Source organism: Macrobrachium rosenbergii, chromosome 5 (assembly GCF_040412425.1).
Source record: "Macrobrachium rosenbergii isolate ZJJX-2024 chromosome 5, ASM4041242v1, whole genome shotgun sequence".
NCBI classification, from domain to species: domain Eukaryota; kingdom Metazoa; phylum Arthropoda; class Malacostraca; order Decapoda; family Palaemonidae; genus Macrobrachium; species Macrobrachium rosenbergii.
The window spans coordinates 16774459-16793740 of record NC_089745.1 but is presented as its reverse complement, the minus strand read 5'-3'; the positions used below and the strand labels follow the sequence as shown (position 1 = coordinate 16793740).

Sequence of the window (19282 nt, the reverse complement as noted above, 5' to 3'; positions counted from 1 at the left end):
TAAGAATCCTACACATATTTAAACATGCAATGGCGTATCTATTTATTGGAGGCGAGACAAAACAGTCGTGCTCTCTCAATAGGATCCTTAAACCTTACGTATGTCAGGCGGGAAAGTCCATTATTACGAAGGGTCAAAAACAGAGTCACCCAGAAAATGTTTTTATTTAGCTACGTAATTATTCTTAGATAATAAAAAAAAAACCTTGCCGAACTTGCGGGCATCTATCCCACGCCAGAGGTTGACACGTCCCTATTTTGTTTTTTTTTTTAATTCTATATTTTATTTAGGGTTTTTATATATTTCTGGGGGTCGGTGACTTCAATAGAAATTGAATAAGAGAGAAAATATGCCTAAATAGTATAGTATAGTATATATATATATATATATATATATGTGTGTGTGTGTGTGTGTACCTATATATTTATATTTCTACTAAGAGAAGGACCACATACAACAGGAATCACGACCCATAAGTAAAGCCAGATGTATCCCATTTCCGACCCTTATAAAAGAAATGTGCAGACTGGTTCTCCTTAACTTAGCGGGTAACGAATATGCACCAATATATTCGTATTGGACTGAGGAGCATCCCAAGTAAATCTAAAAATACTGATGTAAAATCATCACGGAAAAATTGCCTACATTTCTAATTAACGTCCAAAGTTCTTGCTTCCATAAAGGAGAGTTGGCTCAAAATTTCCTTCCGTAGGCAATTCAGATCTCTTCCTTATCTTTTGCACACACCCTGTTACCTTCTTTTGTTTCAGCTCTTCTGTTAATCAGCTATCCTCTCATTCTCCAACTTTCACTGCTCCATCCTTCTGCTTACTTTGTACCCTCTTAATCTTACTCTGGCTCACGTTTACTCTCATCTGTCTGTTCTTGCAAATACTGCCAAACTACTTTGCTGGTTTCTTTAACTCCGTCAAAAATTCAAGTGCATATATTTTTTTTAACTCTCATCATCCATTTTTCTTAAGTCGAGAATGTCGCGACTATTCTTAAACCAAGTTACTTTTAATAACAAACAGATCTATACAGAAGAGGAGAGCTAGCATTATTTTATTAGCCGAAATTACTGTAAGTCTATAAGTTTCGTTTTATTGTTTATACAGTTTTCTGCACTTGGCGGGTTAGGGGCTGTTTCCCTTAAGTCAGTGAGCAACAGAGAGTACAACAAGGATTTTATATGACTGAAGTATTTCTCAACAGGATTACAAAATACCAAAAGAAACTTTATAACAGAATGATCAAAAAGGGCATTTCCACAGATAGAATGAATAATTATTATCATTATTGGCGTTGTCGTCATATGCATCTAAAGTGGTCGCGTAATGTGTGTTTCCCTGCCATTAATTTTCATGACAGTATTATGACTAAGAATGCACAAAATGCAAGGGAATCAAACACTTCTCCAGAGAGCAATAAGGAAGCATCCACTCTAGTTCTTCCTGCACGATAGAATAAAGTGCGAAACTCCCTCCAAATCGTTCGTTTAACAGAAAAACCGCACCCACTGCTAGTGCCATTACCGCGCCCACTCACTAGTCCCACCGCCGCCCACGAGCGAAGTCAGTATCATGGTGGTGTTCGCGAAGTTAGGATGCTATCTCAAGTGATACTGGGTGTGGTTCTGAGCGCCATCGTCCTGAGTGGGAACAGTCAGGACTTCGTTCCCGTGGACGTCCTCCTCCATGGCTTCATGGATAAACTGCAATACAACATCACCACGACCTTGGAAGGTCATTTCGAAGGCCTAAGATTTGAAATATACCCAAGCCATTGGACTGAAATATTCCTGCATTGAGTTAATGAAGTTACATGTGTGGGCACAGTACCTTTTCTTTCTCTTTCTCTCTCTCTCTCTCTCTCTAGAGAACATATTCAGTGCTTTGTTTCATATCATATTAATCTTGCCATGATTATGGAGCGAGAGAACTAAAGCCACTCCTGTTGCACTGCCCCTGCACACAATCAAGAGCGAACATGCACGCTCACATAAATAGGCCCTTTCCATGGAAAACCTCCAGTTAGATTGCTTTGACAAAAATTTCCAATAATAATAATAATAATAATAATAATAATAATAATAATAATTATTATTATTATTATTATTATTATATTTCATGACTATATATATGTATATAATATATATATATATATATATATATATATATATATATATATATATATATATATATATATATATTATATATATATATATATATTTATATACATTCCATATATACATTCCCAGAGTACTTACCCGTTTTCTTTTTGTTCTATTTTGCTTCCTCTTGCACCCTCCCACGCCCAATTTGCTTGATTTTCTGAATGAAGAGACAGAGAACGAGAATGATGCACATTTCTACCACTTTTTTTAGGAATGAACGAAAGGATGCTCTTGCCTTTTTCAGAACCGACGGAGGAAGCCATGAGGTTCATGGCTCAGCAGCGGAATGTCATGAACGGTAAGTAAAACCCAGCTGGTGGAAAAGGCAAAACTAGTTTAGTTTCAATTACATTAGAAGACTGGAGTTACAAGATAGGCCTACGTTTCTAGTTCCTGTTGCGTTAGTGGGTAGGAACTGAAAAATAGGGCTACGTTTTCGTTTACCGTTACATTAGAAAGTAGCAACTGAAAAATAAGCCTACGTTTTCAGTTCCCGTTTCATTAGAAGGTAGCAACTTAAAAATAGGCCTACTTTTTCAGTTTGTTACATTAGAAGGTAGGAACTGAAAAATAGGCCTACGTTTTCAGTTTCTGTTAAATTAGAAGGTAGCAGGACCCACTTTGTAAGTCCGGGAAGGTAGGAAATGAAAAATAGGCCTTCGTTTTGCAGTCGTTGTTTCCTTAATGGCTTTTTCCCATTCTTCAGTTAATATTTAGCGGGCTCCGATTAATACGATCTTTTATTATGTTCTAATTCCAGAGATTTTAAGGAAGCTGGACAGCATAGAAAGTGAGCTGTTCTCACTACAAGAGTGTTGCAGACACAACCAAGAGAGCATGGAATGGTCTAAGGGTCTCTGCTCGAGAGGTAACGGTTCTTGTCATTTTTCAGTTAACATGAGTTTGTCAACAAAATTCGTTAATTAAAGCGTTGAATCTTAAAATGATTTATCCTTGATTTCTCATATTTCACATTTCCTCTTTTATGCAAAACTATAGTTTCTTATTTTTTCCGTGTATTCATCACTAGTTCATGTTTTAGCCGCCAGGACTTGCCCTCGCGGATGGCATACTTTTAACAACTCGTGCTATTACGTCAGCAATACGCCTGGAACCTGGAAGGATGGGCTGGGATACTGCAGGAGTATAGGAGCGGACTACGTCCAGATCTCCAGCTTTGCTGAATGGGACTTCGTTTCCGGTATGTTTCAGTCATGACAAAAAATGGCCTCTCGGACCCTATGTTTTTAGATGGGAACTTTTCCTAATTATTAATACTTTCTCTTATGCATTGTCATTACTTTAGGACTTCTTGTTATTTGCACCTGTCAAAGCAGGAGGTGTTTAGACTAACGTTTGATGGTGCTAGTTTGAGGAGATGATATACCGGGAACTCACTGTTTATTGTTTAGGTTTATTGCCTTTCTAAGAAGATTAAAATTTATTGTTTAGGTTTATTACCTTTCTAAAAAGACTAAAATTTAACAAGTACAGACATATTCTTATGCAATCAATTGATTTAGCACGGCAAATAAAGAACCTTTGTAACTACGCTTTTTGAATTTTTGTGACGTATCAACGTTATTCAAATTTCATGTTGGGAATCTTTCAGCCTCATTGGCAGAAACCTGTCACCCTGCCTTAGTTGGTGTTTCACAGGATAATGTTCTGGGACTTTGTTTTATTATTAGTGTACGTGTAACAAAATGTTGGCCTTGGAAACAAGACACTACAATATGCATATGATGCAGAAATTTACTTTACTCCGTCTGGACAAATATCTATAAGTGTTTAATAGAGTAGCCAACGTAGGTAATGATTAGCTGATATTGTCATGAAACCGTTTTACGATTAGTGGGAGTTGGTAATAATGCAATGATTATGAATGTTCAGCTGTATTTGGTGTGACTTTTGATGACGTTGCTCTGGATGCAAATGGTCTTGCGTTCAAAAAAGCAGCATTGCTTCTTTTAAACATCATACTCATGTACTATAGTTTCTGAAAATTATTTTTTATAGCCATCTGTATGTATGCTTTACTCCTAATGCTATCTGCCTTCCACTGTAATTTCTTGAACCGTTCATTTTACATATTGGCATGAAAATCTGCTACAGAGTCCATGCCTTTTTATCATTAAGCTACAGACGTTTTCATATGCCTTTCAGATAGCAACAAAGCTCAGTGATTGTTGTTTCGTCTTCCTCGTTGCTCTGTCTTTAATTGTTTATTTGCCTTATGTAATCTTATTAACAAGCTATCTGATCTGCCCAGTACCAGTGTTAGATAAAGTTCGGTTCGTTTTACTCCATGACTGAAATATCATACGAAAACTTTCCTTTTGTAGACTTGCAACCTTCTCTATTTCAGTCATAGGCGTACGGGACCCTTCTCATCTGGGGGGCCTGAACTCTCTCTGCCCGAAATATATTTTCCCTGTAAATCCAAGCTTTATATGTATATGTATATGTATATGTGTATATATATATATATATATATATATATATATATATATATATATATATATATATATATACAGTATATATATATATATATATATATATATATATATATATATATATATATATATATATATATATATATACATATATAGATTTAGTTCACGATCTGCCAGCTGAATAGCCCTGCTGCATTGGCTGCTCTGCCCGAAAAATTTGGGCTGTAGCCCACCCAGCGCCCCTGGTTCGTACGCCTATGATTTCAATCAAGGTGAGACACAAATCAGATCAGAAGTATTTTCTTGCCCTTCTAAGACCGGATCTCCACTTCTTCAGGTCTGATAGAGGAGAAGACGTGGCTAGGGCTCAATGATCAGGACGAAGAGGGTACCTTCAGGTGGAGTTCCGACAAGAGCCTTCCTCAGTATAACAAGTAAGAGTTCCTTCATAGAGGGGATATGATGACGATGCCGAAAGCGGAGGTTACGTCAGAATGGTTTTGCTGGCTTTATTTTTTCTCTTGAGTGATTTTCTTTTCGTTTATTGCTTATTTCATCTAAACTAGTTGCATCTTAACAACAAATAGTGTTTATATATATATATATATATATATATATATATATATATATATATATATATATATGTGTGTGTGTGTGTGTGTGTGTGTATTACACACACATATATAATTATATATACAAAATTATATATAGTATATATATGTATATACAGTATAAGTATATATATATATGTATATATATTATATAGGCCTATATATGTATGAATGCATTTACGAGGGAATGATATGAGTCTTCCCGCCTTCCGCAGATGGATGTCTGGCGAACCCAACGACTATTATGGAGACGAAGACTGTGTCATCTCTCACCCCTATTACAACAATCACTGGAATGACGTCAACTGCGATTATGAGTACAAGTGAGTCAGCAAATATTTTATTCTATACTGGGGTCATTTTATTCAGTATTGGTTTACTTCATGAATATTTCTATCTGTATTTCAAATTCTGTAACGGACATTTCATTTGCAGTCAATGTAAGCAGTGTGATTCTAAACTGTCATGATTCGAATAGGTATTAAAGTCATTCAATATTTTTTCCTCTATCAGATTTGCCTGCGAGGTGACCCTTGAAACAATGTACAGTTGAAGAACATTCTTTGGATTAAACAGAAAATATTAAACACTATTTGATTGTTTATTTTTTTCTTATCCTGAATTCATGTGTCTACAAAAATAAGGAAATAAGAAGGAGCAATCTGATAACGGCTTTACTTTGGCTGTGTAGGGTTACCAAATAAAGGCCATCTTTTATCTTTTTTATTAAGATAGGATTGATTATAGTTCGACTGGGTGCTTTTCCTCACAAATGTCATTTCCGCTTTCTCTCTATCATGGCCGGAAATGAGCCTGACACGAGTAACCGATTTTAACTCTAGTCAAATGAGGCAAATTATGTTCATGTTATTCGAACCCAGGACCTTTCTATGGTGAGGCTAACAGGAGAGGGAGAGAGAGAGGCATAATGTTGAAGATCTCCTTTGGTTACCACCTGGAGAGGCAAGTAATCGCTGAGCTTCTTTGTTACTGGATGCTCTGGGAACAAGAGCCCGTACCGGACTAAATCGAAGAAGCTGAGCTTCTCGCAATCAATCAGGATTGCCAACCTTATGTAAAAAAAACATACCTACCGGCATGATACCGCTAAACGTTAGCTATATAAGAAAAATCTGGTCCAGCTTACAGTACTCTACTGTAGTAGCAAACCAGTAAGTTAGCACATTGCTTAAATGAAATGTTTATTTTATCTTTATCTCAAAAGGACGGAAAAAAGAAAAACCTGTCGAATCAATCGTCTCACGGCTAGTGTTTACTATATAGGCCTATACCTTTTGTTGTTACCATTCCTAAAGGTTATTTTTTTCCTTGGCATGATGATTCGATAACTTTTACTATAGAAATTTATTTTTATGCGTTCGAAATTAAGTTGTACTTAGAATACTGTTTAAATGATGTATCTTACCAAATGAGTGGTTAACGGGCATCTATAGGTGTAGCCTAGGCTACCAAACTTCATTTTGTTGGTATCACCAATCTATGAGATATATCGTTTGATGAAAACATAAATTAAACCGAGATTTGGTACTCATATGAAAATAAAACTATTGTTACTTTGAATCGAAAAATAGAGGTTGTTTTCCAGTTTGTTTACGTCGTCCTGAAACACTCTCATCAAGTGAGGAATCACGTTTGATAAAATGCATTTTCTTAAACAACTTAACGCTGCCTTTACATAACTAAAACTGACAAATACATGGAATATACAGTAACCTACAGGCCTACCTACTGCAAAGAATTTTTATGACTGACAAGTGTCCTTATGCATCACAGAAAGACAAGACTATAGGCCTACTTACCACTAGGAATTTTTAAAAAAGAGCAAGCTCATTTTTTACTTCATAGCATGTGCCATGATAAGATTAATGATGTTCCGATTTAAAAACTAATCGCCACTCTGTACACAGGTGCCATAATAATATGCTGAAATTACGAGGCATGGTAACAGAGAAGGCTTATCTACTACTTACAAGACATTAGTCTGACTAGCACCAAATTATGGGTAAAACAAATTCAGTATGCTTTGCCTACCTGTGAAATGTTATTCCATTTTCTCCTGAAGAATTCCTGATCCAATTTCTACAATTATAAGCTACACAACGTACCATTATGAAGACAATAAACGAAAAAAAAATCGCAGGACACATCAAACACTTATTCAAAATCGCGGTTCCCGGGAGTTGGATGTGGGGCGCGAAGTTCCGCGGTTGCAAGTAGTGCCGCCCTGGTGGGGGAACACAAAACTATGTAGGACCTGCATAAAATTAACATTTTCAATTATTACTGACCCTCTATGGTATGCCTGTCTGTCATTTTCCACCTAAGGACCGTAAGCTATTAATATAGAAGTGTAAATCTCCGAAAAGTGCAAAGTACGCCGTATTTGCGATCCATATTGATACATACAAACAATGGGCAGAAATAACACAACAAAGTTGGTGTCCCAGGTAAGTTTTTATTATGACTTGCAGAGTGAATTGTTGGCCTTTATAGAATTAAAAAAAAAAAAAAAGCAAACATCGTATTTACAGAGAGAGCCCACAGGATGAGTGCTTCCTTCCTGGGTATTTTCAGAACTGTTTTAATATTTTTTTAAAACATTATACAAAACACAAAAGGGTTGTTGTCATTTGTAATTAGGGAAGGGAGAGCAAATCAAATCGCTGTCAACAGTAGGTGCATTTAAAAGATTTGTCCTTATTTTATTTAGCCTGATAAGGTGTATTGTTAGTCCTATGATTATTTTCCAGGAAGAATTCCAATGCAGGGATGTTATATGATCTAAAAAGTTTGAGAAGCAAATTATAAGAGAAAACAATAACTGAAACTAATGAAAAGGTACTAGACCTATAACGATCACCAGAAAAATTACAGATTAGCAGTCATACACAAATTACTGATCATAAATATACAACATTTTTAACGTTAACAAATGTTGAAAAACCAAAATATTTTGAAACGTAGAGAGGTGCATTATGCATAATACTTTATTCAGAGAGGATAGCTTAAGATTAAGTTTCCTAGAAAATAAGGATATTCTCTTTTTTTTCTTATCGTGCAGACGCGCACAGCAATTCTAGCAATGCAGGACTCACTAATTACTGATTATAGGTATACACCATTTTTAACGTTAACAAATGTTGAAAAATCAAAATAATATGAAGCGCAGAGAGATGCATAATACTTTATTCAGAGAGGATAGTTTAAGATTAAGTTTTCTAGAAAACAAGGATATTCTCTCTTTTTTTATCGCGCTCACGCGCACAGTAGTTTCAGCAATGCAGGACTCACTAAGACCCTGGCTAGTGCTTGCGAAACCATGATATGACTCAAGAGGTATCCTATGTGATACTATAATCACTGCTATTTTGGATCCATCGAGAATTACAGACCTTTTAGCGCCAATGGTAGTGCATCAGCTCAAAAAGGGAATAATTTGCAGTCGATTTTTTTCAGTTCTCGACGAGGATGGCCTCACCTCACCTGGGTGAAACCGTTCATAGTGTTACTCAGGATCCAGAGAAGTTGGATCCTGGTGTTACTGCCTCTTCTCTTCACCAACTCTTCAGCCTTGCTGTCTCTCGAGAATTCGGTCATGTGATTATTTTTTCGAATAATTTACTTTGTACTGATAAAGATCACACTTCTGTCTGAAGGCTGTCACACGATCACGTTTTTCGGCACCTTTCAGCATTTTACTGCCACGCTTTATACCAAGTAACACATATTGGTTTCCATATTTGTATTTAATAACAGCTGTGTATGTTAGTTACAGTGATGACGCTCAGGCTAAAACTTTGCTAACTTAATTTCTGTTCGGTTTAGGCTAATTTGTAGCGCTGGTTGATGAGATAAATCAATCAACTACTGGCTACTTGGCCGTACAAGGTAACTTGTTTTGGAAATAGTAGATCAGATATAGCATAAACATCAATTTCAATCAACACCACTATGTGGGTAAAATCCCTTTTCTTAGTCACCGTTTTTGCAGAGCTAAAGTAGAGGCCACAAATGTTGCATGACTCAAAATTTGTTGAAGCAGGTTGCATTATAACGATATGGCAGCATCAAGTAAAAGTAAATTTGGCCCTGTTAATTCGGTGAATTTTGTCTAGGCCTAGAACTTGCTGACATTAAACAGTTTCTTAGTAATAGAGATATTAAATTAAATCAATACATGCAGAAGCGAGACGCAAATATTATCTGTCCTTACAAATAAACCGTGTTTTTAGTCTGGAAATGCTTCACAATCTCCTGAATATGACGACTGAGAAGTTCCATCCTCAGTAGTTACAATCGTTATTTCAACTGCTAAGTAAAATAGAACTAGTCCTACTCGTGAAAGCGTGGTTGGTGTAGTACTATGCGCACGTCTCTCCTACACCAGAATTGTAAAGTACTGGTAATACAAATTTACAGGATGGCTTACTGGTACTATTGTGCATTCTTATATAGCAACGGTAAGACACCGTCTGTACAGTATCTACTATCTTAATTAAATGAATATTTCTGACTTGTGTAATGGAAGTACTGCTGTGCAAAATAGTTAAAGGAACTAAAATGGATATTCTTCCGATGTTGAGAATTTAATGAGCATTTTCCAAGTGTTTCTGTCTCGCGTCCCCTCTTCGTCTATTCCTTTGTCTCTCGTGTCTACTCGAATGCAGTCTCACCCCATCCTGCTTGAATTCGATGTTTAACCCCTCTATCCATGTCAACCTCTCCATCTAATTATCAAGCCCAATTCTTAGACTTATAGTCATTTCTCAAAGCCTAATCGTGGCCCGTAGGTCATCATCCATCCCATCTGTCATATATTCAGTTCTTCATCCCCCTACTCTCTAACGCACATCTCTATCTATCCACCTTTCTAGTTTCTGCGATTAAAACTGTCATCACTGTAGAGGATACACAAAGGGGGCTCTTCCATTACACTCTCGGTCATTAAATATTTAACGATACTGTTGAACAAGAAGGGGCTCAACGCTCGTCCCTGTTGTATTCCTGCCGTGACCTGGAAGCTGCTAGTCAGCCGTAGTACTTCTCACGGTGGTTGTAACATTCCTGTACATTTCACTCATCACTCTCTCGTGTTCTTTTGGTGCCTCCTCCCCTCTTGAGCTTCTTCACACCTTCTGTTTAGGTAAAGACCATATCAAGGGTACTTATTCATTAGCTGCCGTAAGGAGAATACTCCATCAGTTATACCAACCCCCTTCGTAAAGCCTAAGTCTAAGTCTTCGGTCTACAATTCTTTAATACATTTTCAGGTCAAGGGCCACTGATTTCATTCCCCCGTGGTTCATGTAATATTTCAAGTCTCCTCTCTCTTTAAAAATCGGCGTCATTGTGCTCTCTCTCCATTTTCCGGGAGTAGTATCCTTTTCCCACTTTATAGCCATCCCCTCCTCCCACAGTGCCTTCCGTGGCTCATAGGTAAGCCATGTCGCATGGCAGCTTTACCACCCTTGATCTTTCCTCTTAGCAAAAGGGTGAGTACTAAAAAATCTAAAATTCTTTGATGAATTTATTGGACCATAAAATCCTCAGCGTTAGTGGTAAATCAAACAGGATAATGATAATTTCTTCCACAGAAAGTCATCATCCAAACATGTTTAGAAGAATCTCATTCGTTTAAATGTGCACAAACATCCACATCATTTGAGATATCATTATATACGTCTAAAATACAATTGGGTACTACTGTAGTACTTTGTTCAAAATATGCCTGTGTAAAGAGAGAGAGAGAGAGAGAGAGAGAGAGAGAGAGAGAGAGAGAGAGAGAGAGAGAGAGAGAGAGAATTAAAGCTTTGGGTATATTCAGCGTTAGTCATCCACTTCAGCCAGCTCTTGAGGAACCACGTTTGAAATGCAAAGGCAGCGCTCTGTACTCCACATTTTGTCACCACCACACATCTCTCGAAGCTCCTCTTTGCACACACAAGAACAGGACCTTTCATCCAACTCCTGCGAAAGATAAAAATGTCGTAAACAAAGTATTAACAAATGACAATATATTAGAATGGGTTTAGTAGCTATTTAGGGATAGAAAAAATTCCTGCGTCTGTGGAAAACTCGGCAGGAGAAGAGAAAAGAACGCTGACCTGGTTTTCTGAACATTCCTCCTCAGAAGTCATGCATTCACATCCACAGCTAACGTGTTCCTCCACTTCCAGAGACGGGCACTCCATCTCCATACTCATATCCCCAGTCATGCTTGTTGCCTGGACCTGAATGAGGGGTGAGTAAGACTGAGTTAATAATAATGTGGTTTAATGTGACAAAGTGACGTTTATCTGGCAATTATTTATCACATTCAAAAGATACCTTAGATCAACTCCGGAAAAATTCCACTGAACCAAAAATGAGGTCATGTGAGGCTTCCTCTGAGTTCCATGGGATGAAGCGTTGTAGTGACGAATTCTAACTTAAGCCAAAATGGTTCACTCATATGAAGAGAAACTCCTCCACTGGAAATACCTGATTCCTGCTGGACGTTCGAGATACTAACCTTCACAGGTTTCATCCTAATTTCTGTTGGCAAACAAGCTCTCTTCATCATCCAGCAATATCCATCACACCGCTTCACTTTGACCGTGCTTGGCATGATCTGTGGAAAGGATGGAAACACTGAGGAACTCAACACGAACGGTTTTATAATAAGGCGTTCAGAATCATCTTTTGGCAGGAGACGTTAAGGAAGTCATGTCCACGTCTATCAACAAAGACATTCTCTGATGGTTTTTTGAAACAACGCTAAACTTCAGAACTGTAGAAAATACTTTATTACAATACAATTGACATAAGGAAAGCACCAAGTATCAAATTAATATTCAGTTTACACTGCAATGATGGTGAAAAATTAACTTTGCACAAGAACCATCTTTATGCCAGACTTACGTATTCGAAACCATTGGGTACTGGAACTTGCACAAATCTCTCAGTGGGCTCTTGGCACCGATTTTCCATTCTCATTTTCGCCAGTTCTTTCTTTTCAGTCCTAGTAAAGCAACTTTGCCGTCCTGTGAACAACAAAGAAGTTAAAATGGTCAGCAAGAAACTGAATAAATCGAGGAACCTGAAACCACCATCTAGATGATTATTTACTCTGTGACTGACTGTTAGCTAAAGACGTCTGTGGTCAACCTGCGAGTCTACAGAAATTCTAACCGTCAGCCATCTATTAGTAATTGATCAAAGAGGAGTTGGGGCTTGTATCCTTCCCTGCTGTTGACAATTTCTCAAATCAAAGATGAATTTGAGTAGAAAAACTCTGAGATGTGGTTGTGAATTACTGATGCGATCAGTGTATGGTTGTCTTTATACTTTAAGTGTGCTTGGGTACTAACAAATTAGCATGCGCAAAGATTTTTCATTCCAGTTCATGTTTTGAGGGGATTAAGTTCTGAAGAAATTAAATGCCGGCTAATTTGTTACTTAGGTTTATTGACATTCACTCATGCAGTCCGAATATGCACACTCATACGCATCTGAGTATGCTTAAATAGATTTGTTTGGGGCAATCTGCATGCATAAAAATTCACTTGCGTGCACGCATAGATTGCAGTACACACTTTGCTGAATATGTTCTAGCGTTTGTTAATGCAAAAAAAAAAATCCATCTATCAAGGGTTTTAGAACAGGAAACCAATGAGAATGTTTCATTATTGATTTATCACCCATGCATATCATGCCGTGCTATTTAGTCAGAATTGGAAAGGCCCACCATTTGGTGCGGATTTCTGCAGCACTGAACCATATCTCACGTCATCTATGACGTGTCCAGAAAGCTACAGAAAGTAAATGTCTTTCCCATTACCTGAGCAGCAAGAGAGCGAGGCGAGTGCTAGCAGTAGACCAAGGACCTTCATGTCGTCGGATTTGTCTCGATTACCACAGGACCAGACGCAAAAGATGAAGAAGAAGAAGGGGATAATTAAGAGCGCGCAACACAAGCCTTTCCCCCACAAGACAAGCGAGTGAGAAGAAGCTTCAACACGACTGACTCTTATATCATTCTACCGGACGTTCGTACGTATACATACTTTCACACGAATAAAGGCTATCCTTTTTAAGGCTCGAGTCACTAGCGAATCCAGGTTGGGGGGGGCGACCTGGGCACGTGCACCCCCTTGAAAACTAATGACAAAATAATAATAATGAAGATTAAGATAATAATAACATAAATGAGAAATATAGAAATGGGAAAATGATAGGAATAATAAAATTTTGAGAAAAAATAATATAATAACAATAATCTTAACGACAATGGATTCGGTATTTTCTGATAGAACAGGTGATTGCTGTCCATTTCACACGCACACACACACACACACACACACACACACACACACACACACACACACACACACACACACATATATATATATATATATATATATATATATATATATATATATATATATATATATATATAATGAAAATTGGTGCCCCATCCGTGAAATTTTTTTGGATCCGCTAGTGGCTCGAGTTATCTCAGAATTTTAAAGAACTGAGTGAAGAATACAGAGAGGACTTTAATGATAACAAAATTTCACAAATCTCACTCGGTCATTTAAACCTTTATATCTTTCTTGTTTGTTTCTCATAGTTAATTTAATTAGCAATATTTAAAGCGCCTGAGGCTTTTCCAGACCATACGGTTATGAAACGATAGTCCTATGTAGGCGGGGCTGCGTCTGTTTGCTCCCTTTGTTTTACGCTGACTCAAACATACTTTGCGGAGGCATTTTAATTTCCCCTTCTGATGGAACGTCAGCCCCAGAAGTCTTTTTTTTTATTCAACCTGTCTTATCTAACTTGACGTGTCATGTCTTCAAGAAGCATCATATAAACAAGGCCAAGTTCGACGTGTCAAGTCTTCAAGAAGCATCAGATAAACAAGGCCAAGTTCGACGTGCCAAGTCTTCAAGAAGCATCATATAAACAAGGCCAAGTTCGACGTGCCAAGTCTTCAAGAAGCATCATACAAACAAGGCCAGGTTCGACGTATCAAGTCTTCAAGAAGCATCATATAAACAAGGCCAAGTTCGACGTGCCAAGTCTTCAAGAAGCATCATATAAACAAGGCCACGTTCGACGTGTCAAGTCTTCAAGAAGCGTCATATAAACAAGGCCAAGTTCGACGTGTCAAGTCTTCAAGAAGCGTCATATAAACAAGGCCAAGTCTTCAAGAACTAAGTGACGACTCAATGCGAAACAGAGTGAATCATAAACGAAATGACCCGAGCAGCTCGAATTGAAGTTTCATCCGAATCATTTTCTCAAAGTTCGCCAGCATTGGTTCCATCTCTTGAAGAATTATACTTTTCATGACGACTGTCTAATGACATCAGTAGCTACACGAGTGTTCTGGATGTTGCGTCATGTAAGTCAGACAAGGAAAATATGTGGCGAGTTTCAATCATTCTCTGAGATTACAGATAGCTTATTTAGCAGAATTATTACAAATATATACGTATATCTATACATTTTATATATAATATATATATATATATGTATATATATTTGGGCATAAAATAAACAATTATATTACACTTACGCATAAAATGAAAGACAGAGAGAGAGAGAGAGAGAGAGAGAGAGAGAGAGAGAGAGAGAGAGAGAGAGAGAGAGAGAGAGAGATAAGTGCAATTAATGAAAAGAACATTTTTTTGGCTATTAGATGAACTGAAAAAGGTTAGTCTGAAGCGTAACAAAATAAATAAATAAATAAAAAAGATTTGATGACAGGGGAAAAGATGAATGCACATTCATATCATAGTCCATTCCAGATCCATGCGGAATGCAACTTAGTTTGTTATCAAGTTACTCGTTTAGCTTTAAAAATGGTCTGATATTCCCAAACCTTGTCACGGAAGACAATCGACTGAGGTTAATCGTATCCCACATCTCTTAGAGTCTGCTTTTTTCTATCTCTCTTCTTTTTTTGACGTGACGGTAAAATTCTGCACCCGATATCACTGAACTTTCTTAGATTCTCATTCTCCCGCGAAATCACTCAAGATACCGAAGGTAGGATGTGACATCTTTTATATTCCTCGTGAGAATGCAGTATTTTGAACTATACTGTAGGTGAAGAGATGTTGCATTTCACGTTTGACATCAACAGTTCTGAAGCCTCGTCGATACCGGCCATTTACCGTCAGCTGCGGAAAGAAGGTCGTCAGAAAATCTTGATTTGACACTTGGCTTACAGCTATCCACTCGATCTGTGACGTCACATCCTGCCCGTCCGACCCTGTTTACGGTCGAGTATTGTGGGAATTTCCAACCTTCTTAATTCTGATAAAAAGCGTTAACAGGACGGAAATCCAAGCGCACACTATCTCTCTCTCCCTGCGAGTGTTTTTATCATCTGGTTAAGGCTGTTTTCTTAATTTTCATAATTCCCCATTTGCCCTTTCGTTGGATGAAATGCTTTTTTTTTCCAAGGTCTCTTGATGCTATCTTGCCATATTGTCCTCTCTTTTGTAATCGCTGGTTGAACCTGAACACCACAACCAACTAATTTTTTTTTTTGTTTAGATATTTCAGTAACTCGAACAGAGCCTGATTTTATACTAGTGCCTTCAGAGAAAGGACACTCGCAGGTCAAGGTACAAACTTTTATAAGAGTTGTTCTTTAGCATTCAAGTTAAATAGCATCACCACACTGCTGTACCGTGTTTATACTTTACCCTCTAGCTGGCAAAACTTTCACAGTGAAATTAAACTTTTATTCCAGTTTTTTCCAAAATAATTTGACTCCTCCATCTTTATCCAACAAACATGTGAAAATCTTGTTAAATGGCTGACTTCAAACACAGTCAGTTTGTACTTAACGTGCCTATATTATCAATGCATGCTTCCTTTTATTTATTTTCCACTGAATAAATAATACATTATTATTTCATCAATTCCGCAGTTAGACATAAACCTGTCAAATATGACATGCTATTACAAATTTCTGAAGAGTTATCATTTACATCCTCCTTATGTAGGATTTAACATTCATCTATTTTAACCATTTATGTTCTATAATTCTCCCACAACGTTATGCACATTATTTCAGAAATCTCTGAGGCAAGAAAGCATCTCAATCAATTTCCCCTCAAAAGAAAAAATTTGTTCAAGATTGACGCTACAAAAGCCACATCCAGGCTTCCTAAGTCAGCAGAAGACGTCACTTTATAATACTAAGGAAAAATACGACCTCTGGCCAGACGCCTCTTAATATGAATACTGATCTGTTTTTAACCGTTCCTGGCTGAGTCACTTTAGCATTGTCTGTCTGGTAAGCTGTCAAGAGAGAGAGAGAGAGAGAGAGAGAGAGAGAGAGAGAGAGAGAGAGAGAGAGAGAGATGCGATATATACAGTATAACAGGCAGATAAACTGAAAGTTTAAGTAGTAGAAACCGTTGTTTAAATGAAATTAACTTGCACTCTCTCTCAAGTGAATTCAATATTTTAAGTGATATTTATGAGTATGAAAAATTCACGTTCATATAAAAGAAAATGACACACACACATTTATATATATATATATATATATATATATATATATATATATATATATATATATATATATATATATATATATACATAGTATATATATATATATGTATATATATATATACAGTATATATATATATATATATATATATATATATATATATATATATATATATATATATATATATATATATAGTCTACCATTGCGTCTTGTCAGTGCTAGGAAGGGCGGTGGGGGCCGACAAGTGCCTGACACTGACAGCAGATATACCTCTTGAACACTTGAACAAGTGTAGGGACAGGACGAGAAATTATATAAATTATATAATATATATATATATATATATATATATATATATATATATATATATATATATATATTTCGAATTTAATATTTACACAAATGATCACAAAATAACGTTTCTCATTTTCCAAGTATTCTCTTTGTTAACTGTGTTGTCACTTTGATAATCCTGATTGTTTTAGCCTTTCGTCTCTGTTATTGTTTCCTTATATTCTTGCATTTTCATCTAAACATCTTAATATTTAAAATCACTTTCGATAAATATCTTGATGGCATATTACAATTACTGTACTATAGACAGGTTTCATAAACCACGCTTTGAGAGTCGGGTTCTGTTCCCTGACGTCTTTCCGTTTTACGCGATAAGTGCTCTATATTGTTCACTTCAGTTTGCCGAAGCCACACAAATCATCTTCTGTATTCGCTCCTTTAGTTGCTTTCTGTTTCTCTTCCTCCTTTCTTCTTCTGGCAGCATTCAAATATTTAAGTACTTAACCTAGAACCGTTGCAGAGTGACCTCAACAACGTAGCCTTTTTACTCAGACATAATTGGGTTTGTTCATCTTCGTGCCGTCCTACCACAAAACAGCTATTTCATGCCCCGTATGCTGCATACCACATTCAAATGCTAAATTTTTTCGCCTTGCTGTTCTCTTGTGTTCACTGACTGTTTTTTTTAACCGTTAGGTAATTATTGTTATTCCGTTTTAAAGCTTTCTGATAGCCAATAGCATGTCTTGCGCATATCCTTTCTTGTACCGATTTTTAAAATATATTAAAACAAACAGATTCTTGTTTTTATTATGGTGAAAATGTCCTTTGCAAACGACAAACTTAATTTCTCATTTGTAATGCTGTTTTCCATGGATGTCAGTGATTTTTTTTCATTTTACGCATCGCCATAAATCTCGAAGAATGAAAAAATGTCACATTATCTCTTTTATATTATTTTTTACCTCTTATTCTTGAAAAGAATATTTTATAAAATGGCATCAGTAATTTGTTGAGCAACTTTGTATTTCCAAAGAACTCTGAATAAACGAACATGAACCTAAATGAAAATAATGATATTACCTTCAAGACATCACAAAGTTTAATCCACTGTACTTGAAAGTAAATGCAACATTTGTGCCAACAAATAACAACCGGTTTGCTCCCCAGCCCTAATCTATCATGAAATTAACCCAGGACTCAAGTACTGAAACAGCCATCTCTTCATACCTCTAAATCCGATGACGTCAGAAGCAACGGCGTTTCAAAACGAAAACTGGCATTTCAACTTGATTGAGTAATGAATAAAATCCTTAATCTTTGCTGTCTAAAATCTTTCTAAAATCGTAAATTGCTAATGTTGTTTCAAATGTTTGGCATTCGCATTACGATTAAAATAATTAAAATGCAAGTTCCGTTCAACTTATTCAACTTTCAAGTATTGTGTTGTAACTCTTCAGGCACTAAATAATTGCCTAGAACCAAATTAATTTTAATCAAAAATTTAATATCTTATGAAACCGAAACACATTTGACCGTAGCCTGGCGAAAAAATAAAGTATAAAGGATTATTTGACAAATGAACTTAACTATCCCTTCAACCGCTTGTTTTTAAAATTCCGGCATAAAAAAGTGACAGTCGGTAAATACCTTCTGATCCCACAAGAGAGGAACCGGTTAAGGGATAAGGGACCCGAAGTGCATTCACACGTACCTATACTGTCTGTTATTCATTTATCTATAGAGTCACAACAACAGCGCGAATTTCGTGTGTATGAAAACATTGTACCGAAGGATATCTCTTGTGTAATTAAGAGAATTAGCGTCCAGGAAGCGAACGAGAAGACCATCAAGGCCGCAGTTTGATCTTTGTGAAATGTGCAGCCGTTTCTGACTGTCGAGGTAATTATAGATAGGCCAGGTTGGCGGAAATTCGTTTTGCCTTCATAGCCAAAGCTAGCGTAGTTTGAGCAGCCCAGGCCGATTTTTGAAACGGGGAAGACCCTTTTAAATGAGTGAAACTGCAGGAGAATTGAATAGTTATTGCGAAGTAGAAGGATACGATATTTCTGTTAAAATATGTTATTTGATGGTAGCATAAGCATGTGGTAGTTAGGCTTGGCCTTAATTTTGCGAAGCAAAGCTTTTATGGACGGGTGTAGGGTGGTCCCATACGCTGCAGCATAAATAGGCTAGGCCGCAGGCTTAG

At 36.8% G+C, this 19282-nt stretch overlaps 4 protein-coding genes across 5 annotated transcripts in view; 2 read left to right on the top strand and 2 right to left on the bottom strand.

The window, feature by feature from the left end:
* The window catches only part of LOC136838546 (transcription factor Sp9-like), a 32402-nt gene extending 24925 nt beyond the window's left edge, over positions 1-7477 (bottom strand). The window contains exon 1 of the mRNA XM_067103664.1: positions 7296-7477. The gene's annotated coding sequence lies outside the window, so the exon portion shown is untranslated. The remainder of the gene's footprint in view (positions 1-7295) is intronic.
* Positions 1471-5843, top strand: LOC136838990 (hepatic lectin-like). The gene is made up of 7 exons (XM_067104673.1): positions 1471-1745; positions 2421-2474; positions 2937-3044; positions 3207-3377; positions 4970-5066; positions 5459-5566; positions 5757-5843. The coding sequence occupies exons 1-7, from the start codon at positions 1607-1609 to the stop codon at positions 5794-5796; spliced, it is 717 nt and encodes a 238-aa protein (XP_066960774.1). The 5' UTR covers positions 1471-1606; the 3' UTR covers positions 5797-5843.
* Positions 7478-10777: 3300 nt separating the features above from the next.
* Positions 10778-15465, bottom strand: LOC136838548 (platelet-derived growth factor subunit B-like). Of its 2 annotated transcripts, none has more exons than XM_067103669.1 (5): positions 15133-15465; positions 12165-12286; positions 11776-11874; positions 11369-11494; positions 10778-11231 (listed from the first exon to the last, which is right to left on the bottom strand). In XM_067103669.1, exons 2-5 carry the CDS (start codon positions 12237-12239, stop codon positions 11091-11093), a joined length of 441 nt encoding a protein of 146 aa, XP_066959770.1. In that variant the 5' UTR covers positions 12240-12286; positions 15133-15465; the 3' UTR covers positions 10778-11090. The 2 variants fall into 2 exon arrangements, with proteins under 2 accessions (XP_066959770.1, XP_066959769.1); XM_067103668.1 differs by lacking the exon at positions 15133-15465 and adding an exon at positions 13084-13316.
* A 3242-nt stretch (positions 15466-18707) lies between these two features.
* LOC136838545 (rac GTPase-activating protein 1-like) overlaps positions 18708-19282 on the top strand; it is a 28114-nt gene continuing 27539 nt past the window's right edge. The window contains exon 1 of the mRNA XM_067103660.1: positions 18708-18975. The gene's annotated coding sequence lies outside the window, so the exon portion shown is untranslated. The remainder of the gene's footprint in view (positions 18976-19282) is intronic.